The 10,531-nt window shown below is 36.7% G+C and overlaps 1 protein-coding gene across 1 annotated transcript; it reads right to left on the bottom strand.

Annotated features, from left to right (window-relative positions):
• Window positions 1-2,022: 2,022 nt before the first annotated feature.
• On the bottom strand, window positions 2,023-3,620 carry LOC143604598 (uncharacterized). Its single transcript, XM_077081025.1, has 2 exons — window positions 2,998-3,620; window positions 2,023-2,800 (listed from the first exon to the last, which is right to left on the bottom strand). The coding sequence occupies exons 1-2, from the start codon at window positions 3,618-3,620 to the stop codon at window positions 2,023-2,025; spliced, it is 1,401 nt and encodes a 466-aa protein (XP_076937140.1).
• Between the last annotated feature and the right edge of the window lie 6,911 nt (window positions 3,621-10,531).

Here is a 10,531-nt window from a genome sequence, read left to right on the forward strand (position 1 = left end):
AAAAAGAAAAGTTCAACCACGCACATGCAAAACTTAGAAATGTTATTGAACGTTCTTATGGGGTATTAAAGGCACGTTTTCCAATATTAAAAAAAATGGCGCCTTTCTCGTTGGTTACACAACGAAATATTACGATTGCATGTTTTGCACTTCACAATTTTATATGGAAAGAGGGTTTAAGCGATGACCTTTTTGATGAATATGATCACCCAAATGTACGTTTTCAAGATGGAGATGAAGATGCACAAGATAATGGTGAAGAAGGAGAAGCTCGACATGGAAGTGCAGCGGATCGTGAATTCATGAGTCAACTTCGAGATCAAATAGCACAACAATTAATGCAAAACAATGTGCTTTGAGTTTATTTTATGTTATGTGTTTTTTAAACTTGTTTTTAATATTATAATTTTATGTAACTTGAATGTTAAATAACTTCTATCCAGTGAGATAAGTTTGATAATTTACATATTTTCAGTTTATGCAGACAGTATCAACTTATAAAAACAAACAGTCTTATTTTTTCAGCTTACAGAGCTTCAGACCACATCTTCAGCTGCAGACATAAAAACAGATGAAATCAGCTTACAGACAGTTTATGTCTGCAAAAACAAACAGCACCTATATAAATATATACAAAAAAGATACAAGATCCAAAAAAGGATCAAAAAACCCCGAGTATAACACCTAAAAAATACCAAGTAATGAATATTCAAATTTCAAATCGTCTCCATTTCTCCCATGTTAGTGCCCTTCTTTTGGGCCGGTTTTTTATCCATAAAAACGCTAGCGACTTGATGTCTCCAATAACCCTCCCCCCCAACCCCCAATATGGCCGGCCTCCCGTTAAACACCACCTCATTTCTTGCTTTCCAAATTACCCACAATGTGGTGAGACAAACCCCTTGAAACATCTTCCTTTTGTCACTATTAAAGCCCGAATACTTGTGCATCTCTAAAATATCTCGGACACTAAACACATAGCAATTTGGAATATTACACCAAAGTGCAAGTATTTGCCACACATCTTGTGCAAAACTGCATGAAGTAAAAAATATGCTCCACCGTTTCATCTACCTCCCCGCACAACGGACATAACACCGACCCAAAGACGATATTCCTTTTTGCCAATTCAACTAACGAGGCCACACGTTCCAACCCCACCCGCCAGGCGAGAACACAAACCTTCTTTGGAATCCAATTGTTCCAACCGAAGCCCCAAGTCGCTCGCGGATAGCACCATTCCCTAACGCATTTTTTAATGCTGTTAATTGAGAAGTCGCCTGATTCGTCTAAAGCCCAAATTAATTTGTCGATCCCATCCCCAACGGTCGCCTCGCTACAAAGGATTAAAAGTTGCCTAAACTCATTGATCTCATCAGTTGATACCAATTGCCTATACTAACTCCAAACCCCACACAATTCCCTTTCATAAATTACCAATCTATCACCCACTTTGCATCCTTTCATGCGTTCAAGTTTAAACAATAAAGGGAACCGTTCTTTGAGCGGCGAGTCCCCGATCCAATTATCAATCCAAAACATTGAATCTGACCCATTTTCGATCACCCACTTCATGTTGGACCATAAGTTAATACGCAACAAATCAAAGGAAACCGAAACATTACCTATATTCCTCCATGGGCCCGCAATTGCCATTCTAACAGGAATAAAATTCCACGACGTCGCTGTGTGGTGAATCGCCCACACGACTTTACGCCACAACCCATTTTTCTCTTGTTTAAATCTCCACCACCATTTTGCAAGCAAAGCCAAGTTCGCGACCGAAAGCGAACCCAAGCCAAGGCCGCCTTTCCCAACCGGGGCAGTGACTTTGTCCCAGGCTACCCAATTTATTTTTGCTTTGTCTTCCGTTCCACCCCAAAAAAACACTCTTCTTATTCGCTCCAGCTTCCTCAATACCCCTTCCGGAGCACGAAATAACGAAAAGTAATAAGTCGGAAGCGAATTTAACACCGATTTTATAACCGTTAGCCGACCCCCAAACGAAAGGTTTTTTGCCTTTCATCTGGATAATCGTTTTTTAAAGAGCTCAAGTATCGGGTCCCAAGATTTAATCAAGTTCATGTTCCCTCCAACACTTAAACCAAGATGACAGAATGGGAAAATGCCCACTCTACAATGTAGGATCCGAGCTATCCCCAACACTTCCCCGTCGTCAACCTTCGTACCAAAAACCCGACATTTGTTTAGGTTTACTTTTAGGCCCGACACCGCATGAAAAACCCGCAAAATTCTTTTCAAGTTTACCGCGTTGGTCGTGTTCCACTCGCCCAATAACACCGCATCATCCGCATACAAAAAATGGGACAAAGTTGGACCATTATGCCCCACCCTTATCCCATGAAAAAACCCCTTAGACACTGCCTCTTTTAGCATACCCGATAACCCTTCCATAGCTATTAGGAACAATAACGGTGATAACGGATCCCCTTGGCGGATCCCTCTGGTGCATTGGAATTCGCGAGTTGGCGACCCGTTAACAAGAACAGAAGCATGAGCCGAAACTATAATGGCATTTACCCACCTCCTCCACCGATTTGGGAACCCCATCTGGATCATAATCGAGTCCAAGTAACCCCAATTAACCGAGTCATATGCTTTATCAATATCCACTTTGAACAACATACCCTTCATCCCCGACTTGTTTAACCAAGCTATAACTTCATTTAAAACTAGTGGACCATCTAGAATACTCCGATTTGCCAAAAACTCAGATTGTTCCACCGATATAAGCCCTCCGATTACTAATTTTAGCCTCCCGACCAAGACTTTGACACCACTTTGTTAATACACCCAATTAAACTTATCGGTCTAAAGTCCGCTAGGCCCACTGGATCTTTTTTCTTTGGGATTAGAGCAATAAATGATGACATGCAGCCCCAATTGAACGAGGAGCCCCAGAAGAATTCCTCAAAAACTCTTATGAAATCATATTGTAGATATACCCAACACCTTTTTATAAATTTAAAATTATACCCGTCCGGGGTTGGGGCCCTATCCCCCTCACAATCCCAAACCGCATTCTTTATTTCCTCTAACGAAAACGGACGAGTCAACCCCTCCATGTCTCCCTCTCGAATTCTGGCCAAGTTCGGACAAATTAGTTTGGGTCTATGCATTACCGGGTCAGCAAATTTTCCAGCAAAGAACTCAAAAACGTCCTCTTTCAATAACAACGGGTCTGTGACCCATTCCCCATTTAATAATAACCCATGCATGCGGTTTCCACTTATATTAGAGTTCAAGACACCATGGAAAAAACTTGAGTTTTCATCCCCTTCCACTGCCCACTTGGCTCGGGATTTTTGTTGGAGATCCCGAAGTTTAACCATGTTAAAACCTTCCACCACATTTTTACATTCTAGCTTGTATTCCGCCTCAAGATCAGAAAGATTTCGCCTTTCTGCAACCGACTCCAATCTTCTAATTTCCTCGTTTCTGAACTCCGCTTCTCTTTCGATCATTGATTTTTCGCGGGCTAACCAAATTCTTATACGCCCTTTTAACCATCTTAATTTTGTAGCCAAAGCCAGGTCAGCCGGACCCACAAACCGAAACACTCTACACTTCGATTCAATTAAGTCCAAGAAACCGGGCATTTCCAACCAAGAATTAAAAACACGAGAAAAGGCGTATGGCCAAAATCAATCGGAATCGGGGCGGGCAGAACCGGCCGGTGATCCGACAATTCCTTGGAAAGAACCGTTAGAGATGTCGAAGGCCAAGAGTTCATGAATTCCTGACAAACTAAGAATCTGTCCAATTTACTAAACTTGTTGCCTCTATCGGAAATATAAGTGAACTCGCCCCCACCCATTTGGTATTCAACTAGCTCAGCCTCGTCAATAAAATTGTTGAAATCAAGCGCGTTTGACGGAACAAACTCAGAATTTCTCCTTTCTGTTTCGTTTCGACAAAAACACACATACCCCCTGGCGACCTCCTTAGAATCAACAGTTCATTCCATAAACCCCTTCGTTCAACCGCGTCATTAGGGGCGTATATGTTTATAATATTCAGCTCCAAACCGGAGCCTAATATTTTTCCACTCAAAGATAAGTATCTCTTGTTTTGCCCCAAAATTGACTAATCTGTGTATGATGCATGCATCATACCCGCCTTCTCCAACTTCCATCTCCACATTAATACGTCGGACCTCAGGTGAAGCATTGTTACTGTTAACCGTAATCTCCTCTTCTATGATATTATCAACCACCGAGTCTCCTTCACATTCCCAGATTGATCAAATAGGCCCATCCTCTTCCTGGAAGATTGTTCTTATTCATTTTTTTAAATCTAACTTCTGCCAAACACCTCTCATCCTCCTTCCCCATGCAGTTGCGCCACCTTTGACAACCCCTCAAGGCATGCTCATTGACCAAATCAAACAAACTGTTTAAATTTAATAAACATTAATAGGACCCTAAATTTAATTATAGTGATAGCAAGAGATTTATTTTAAGGTTCATTGATTGCTTCTTCTTATTCTCCAATCAATTTGTCAAGCTTAATTTCAACGACTAGTTATAAAGTCAAATGGATGTTAAGATTGAATGATGAGGTCTTATATAGGACACATGAGTTGTTACTTCGTGATTTTATCAATATCGACTTTAGAAATGAGATTCTTCTTCTTCAATCTCGTCAACTAGGACACTAATTCATTTAGAATCAACGGCCCGTCGAGGATGCTACGATTATCCAAGAACACAGATTGCTCTTCCGATATCAATTTGCCTATAACCTTTTTTCCGGTGTATTAACCACCACCTTTGAAATCACCTTGTTGATACACCCAATCAAGCTAATCAATTGGAAGTCACCAAAAGAAACGTGATCCTTTATCGTTGGTCTAGCCTTACAATTTCGATAAGAAAACAACTATATTGAGATTAAAATTCTACTGGAACAAAGAGCTCAACATTAAACTTATATTTTGTTTTGTAGTAGCATCCATATATGATTATATTATAAGAAATAACTATTAGCTTTGTCACAACATGTCAACATACATGATCAGCATAGAGATGTGGTTCCGAGTATTCACAAACCGATCGAGATATTCTGTGATAACACAGGTGCTATTGCTCAAGCCAAAGAGCCAAGGTCTCATCAAAGAACCAAGCACATTCTAAGGAAGTTCCATCTTATTCGGGAAATATTGGAACGAGGTGACATCGTGATAAGCAAAGTAGACACAGATCAAAATCTAGCTGACCCGTTCACTAAGCCGATGACTCAGGACAAGCATGATCAGCATAGAGATGCTATCGGGCTTAGACTTGCTGGTGATTATTTTGATTTAGTATTTGGATGTATGAACGTTTAATCAGCTGTACTTTTCTGTTCACTTTTGATTTAATGGTTAAATGCAAACATTGAATAATACAACTGTGTTCATTTTAATACGTTTAATCCGTGAATATTGTATTCTAAATTATCCGTAGTCGGTCAGACTCGTGGGAGCGATTCTGAATTAAGACTATTCTAACTTTGGACTCAAGTAGTTGACCTCCAAACCACAGACCTCATTATGAATGACGTTGGATGTAACTCGCATCAAATCATCTTCATGGATTTTGATCATAAGATGTTTTGATAATAGTATGCTCATTTAGTATCCTTAGACCTGAGATACATATTAGAACTTTCGTTTACCGAGGAATATTCTTTGATCATGTCAACCGTTGTTGCGTAACTGCCATCCATAAAGGCATTGGTTGGGAGTATTCTGGAGTTCAGTAGAAGTTGTATGTAGTCAAGATGGGATTTTGTACTCTTACATTTAAATGTAACAGTTAGACATATTGGCGCCCTCGTTGATTCAAACTGGTAAAGTGTGAGGACTCACTCAAACTAACTGTGTGTTTGATTGGACCACTTTGACTCTATATCGAGAATTACAATAATTGAAAGCCATATGATATTGATTTAATCCATGTCTCATTGTTCAGTTAATGTCTTATACAGAAAGGGTAGATGACAATGATTACTATATAAATTCATTATCTTGCAATAAGGTATTCCAAGATACTTTGGTTATGGATTTAAGTTCTAAAAGGTAAAATTACATTTTATACACTTGAATCGCATTAACACTTAAATAATTAATCACATCAAATAGAAGTGTTCTCGTACTCTTTTGCCACTTTGGTGTACCAAACTACCAACTTATCTTAGTGTGGCAAACGTTTGTTTATTCTTATCAAAATATGGCACCCACTAGTATGAAATAAACCTTTTTTTTTTCATAAGTTACAGTTTCTATAAAATTCAAATTAACTTAAATAACTACCGCATGGTTTTTGTTGTTATTCTGTTTACTGACTTAGATTTCATGAACATCTAGTAGTTAGAACACACATAATCGAATACACGACAAACTTGTTCATAATCCAAAGTATGAATTCAAATTAAGCCTATGAACCACGATTAGGCGCTATAGTGTTGACGGATCATAAATAGTGAGCAGTCCGTGAGGGTAATAGTAATGGCATTAAAGGATGATCCTGATGCCAATACACCTAATCCAACTTGGTGACGTTAGCTCTTGTCTACTTCATCTATTGTCAATTTTAAATTTTGGGCAAATCACTGGGGTATAAGTTGTAATATTAAACTTTATTTCGTTTCTAAAAATTTCCATATCTACGGGATCGTGTTATAGTGACTTAAATCATCAACTCTTACACTCCATTGTACTCTAGTCACATTTTCATTAATCTTGACATTATGTTTCTTCTATTTTCTCGATCTATATATTATCTCATCTTTTACAAATGATAAAAACTTATCTACTTTTGAGTTTATATTACTATATCACATATACGGTGATTCTTATAGAATATAAATAAAATTAAATTAGCTTAGACCTCTAACATCGGATTTAAGTTCTTTTTGTGGTGCGCTCGGTTCTCAACATATTATTCTAAATTAAGCTAGTATGTGTACGTATGCGTATTTATATGGTTCTCATACTTTTGTACCTAAGTTGATAATGTATAGAATAATATTATATATAGTTGCACTTGGTAATATGTAGCATCAGTTTGTATTTTTCCTTTATGGTTTATTTTAGTGATCAAACATTAATTAGCTTCAAAGAAAAGTTTTTTTACTTTTTTTTTCTTTTCCCTGTTCAAAACACGGTTTGCAATGGGTCCATTACATCTTTTGCTTAGACAAGAATTATATTTTTTATAAATTAAAACTTTAAGATCCAAATTCACATTCATATAACACATAATTAGGAACATTTTATTATTAAGAGTTTTTTATTTCATAGATATATGATCTAGTAAGTCATTGTTTGTTGATATAGTAGTTAAGAATAATTTAAATAAAATTACATTATTAAATTTTGAATAAAAAATTACAGTTTTATCACTTTGATACGTGATTCATGAGTGCAATGGTCAAGCATGATATCATTCGTGTTTTTGGCAAGCATAGGATGCCCACCTGAAAATTTTTTATTGCTTATTTTTTCACCTTTTTTTTCAAAAGGGAAACCATAAACATTGTTAATGTGTTAATAGTGCAAAATTCTTTTTGTATGGTCGAATTTTAGTATTTTACTCAACAATTCATGTGGTCTAAAGAATAATAAACAACCATAGATTGTCGGAAACTAATCTATGGTTGTCAGTACCATCGTATTTTTTTCGAAAGATATATGTTGCAGTGGTAGTGGTGTCTCTCCAAAATGGTCATAACATTTGTCATTTTATTACCTGTGTTCAAATCCCCATTATAGTGATACCATCGTTTTATAACTATAAAGTAGGGATAGACGTTTTCAATATTGGTATCGATTGGTACCGATACCATCTCGAGCTCATCCTTACTATAAAGATATACAGTTTTGCATGGTTATAAACATGTCATATAGCTTAGTTAAAGGGCTTACGAATTTCTTTTTCTTATACGACATATAAATAGTGTTTTTGGTTTGCTGATGTAGTTTTAGATGGCAACATTCCAAGTTATGCAAACGTCATAGTCGAAGCATAATTTTACAATATAAAGCGCTAGATTTTACACAATAATTGTGGAATCATAGTTGTTTGTTAGATTAGAGTTGATGTTACATGTAGAAAGGCCATAAGAAATTACTTTAACGTAAGGACATCCATAATGCTTATCTATTCCGTCTACTCTAATAAAAGAGTATATTTGGATGTCACGTGTTACATTTCTAGCGCACCCAATCTCTTTTACGCTCTTTTCCTTTTATTTCCCCCCTAGTTAAATGTATGCATGATAACTAAGTAATTATTAATGGTTACTATCACAATCACAATTATGCGAACTCAACTGAATTTGTAATATATAAATTTACAATATACAAAATTTATAAAAGTTTCTTCTTTTCAATCCGTGTAGCAAGTAACACACAACATTTGTATAAAAACATAGTAAGTCAGTAACTTATAATATTTACATATTTTACTAAACTATTGAAACCAACTAGTAGTGAAGTGATATGACTATCTAAATCTAAAAATATTACATTGTATCTTAGATTTTAGATAGGAAGTTCATTGGAGAGATATAAGGAACATGATGAGTTTCAAGGCTTGTGTATTTGTCTTCTAGATCTTTATTGGATATCCATTCAATAACAATCAACAAACAAGTGGTTAAATGGCATTACACACACTTTGTGTTACAATTTTACGTCCATTTTAATTTTTAAATGACAGAAATTGAATTGCAAAAATAATATATTGATACAAAATATTAAAAAAGTGAAAAGTTGAAAGCAATGCATAATGGTGGTTCAATATCAAACCTAACCATAAAGAAGAGAGTCAAAAGACTCAAAAGCTATTGAAACCAATAATGAGTAGCACAACCACCATTTCACCAAGAGATTTTTGGATTTTAGTTTTAAAATAAATTTATAATATAGTTCTTTTAAATATTAAACATAATCTTTTGTAGTTATAATCATTTTCACGGGTCTTTAATTTCCAAATAAACCGATGTTTTTTATATATTTGGGTAAAAATGCTTATAACTTACAAGAAGTCAAGAATTTATGAGATTGCTTATTATTTCTTTATTAATTAAATAAATAGCATATAATTATAGTTGATGTGCAATGCTTGATGCACAATGTAGACGTTTAACGTGGAATTTTTCATAGTTACTTGACAACACAATTTTCACTTTTTTATTAAACACAACAGATAGATACCCTAAGTATCTCATCCTATTACAACTTAACATCCATTATTCTTAAAGTTTCAATTTAGGACCCATGCCTCCTGTGACATCTGACCCGATCCGACCCGACCCAGGTACCCGTTTCTCTGACCCGATCTCTTTCTTTTATGATTTAATATTTATTTATACTTATATTTTACTTTCAATAATAATAATATACTTTTCCCTCCCGCCTCTTTCTCTCTCTTTCTTTCCGCCGTTCCGTCCCTCTCCTCTCTTTCCGCCTTCTTTTCCCTCTTGTCGCCGTCCCGCCCTTAAGCCTCGAACCCTTTCCTTAACTCTTTGCTTGTCCTTTGGTTCTTCCCGCCTAAGGATGTCTGCAGCTCCACGCGCCAGACTCCTTACATGGAAGCCTGCGTGAAGACATCTTGTTCCTGCGATGCGTGAAGAGAACTCTTCTCGCAGCGCGCTAAGAATGCATGTTCTTCCCGCAATGCGCTAAGAATGTATGTTCTTCCCGCAATGCGCTTAGAATTCTAGTTCTTCACGCAGCACGCTAAGGATTTGTGATTCTTCCCGCAGTGCGCTAAGGATTGTTGTGCCAGCCTTCGCGCTCGCGCACTCAGCCTTCCCGCGCTTAACCCTTGTATCTTCTGTTTATTCTAGCCGTTTGCTTTTGTAATGTCTTTTCTTCTGAGCTGTTGACCTAACCTATCTAATGTCTGAATAGTTACTTTCGGCGCAGCATGCGTACCAACCCCATTGGTTGGTAGAAAAAGTGACTGACATTATCTTTTGAGATCTGCTTTTCCATGCTTTAACCAGTAACTTTATCTGTCCTCTCCCATGCCTTTTTACTGTTCCCTGTCAGCCTTTTTCTCTTTTTCCTTGCTGCCATATCTTTTGATATCTTTTGCTTTTGGAATCTTTTGCTTTTTGAGATCTTTTCCCCTTTTTCTAGGGATTGTGTTCCCTAGGGTTTCCCTATAAATAATAATGTTAATTTCCTAACACTACACACACAAAGCACTTAATCTCTCTTATTCTCTCTTGCTCCTTGCTCTCTCTGCCGTCCTCCTCTCTGCCTCCGTCTTCCTCCCTGTTCTGCCCTGCTTTTCCGGTAATATATATATATATATAATAATTTACTTATGCTAACTTATAATCAAGACTTAACCCAATCATTAAAACAATAATCTTGTTTATAGGTTAACTTGTGCTTGTTTAAAGTTGGTTCTTGCTTTATCTATCATCGCATCTTTATCAAGTGAGTAATCTCGTACCTAATCCCTTTTTATTTTTAATGTTTTGGGATGTTCATGTGTTCGTACAAACTTAG

Source organism: Bidens hawaiensis, unplaced genomic scaffold (genome assembly GCF_021521415.1).
Source record: "Bidens hawaiensis isolate Kalapana, Puna unplaced genomic scaffold, B.hawaiensis_p1.1 tig00065956_1, whole genome shotgun sequence".
Lineage (NCBI taxonomy): Eukaryota > Viridiplantae > Streptophyta > Magnoliopsida > Asterales > Asteraceae > Bidens > Bidens hawaiensis.

Coding starts and splice junctions, on each gene's coding strand:
- LOC143604598 (XM_077081025.1), bottom strand. CDS start 3,620: ATGCCCGGTTTCTTGGACTTAATTGAATCGAAGTGTAGAGTGTTTCGG. Junction 2,801..2,997: donor AGGGCCCCAACCCCGGACGG/GTATAATTTTAA, acceptor GTATTAACAAAG/TGGTGTCAAAGTCTTGGTCG.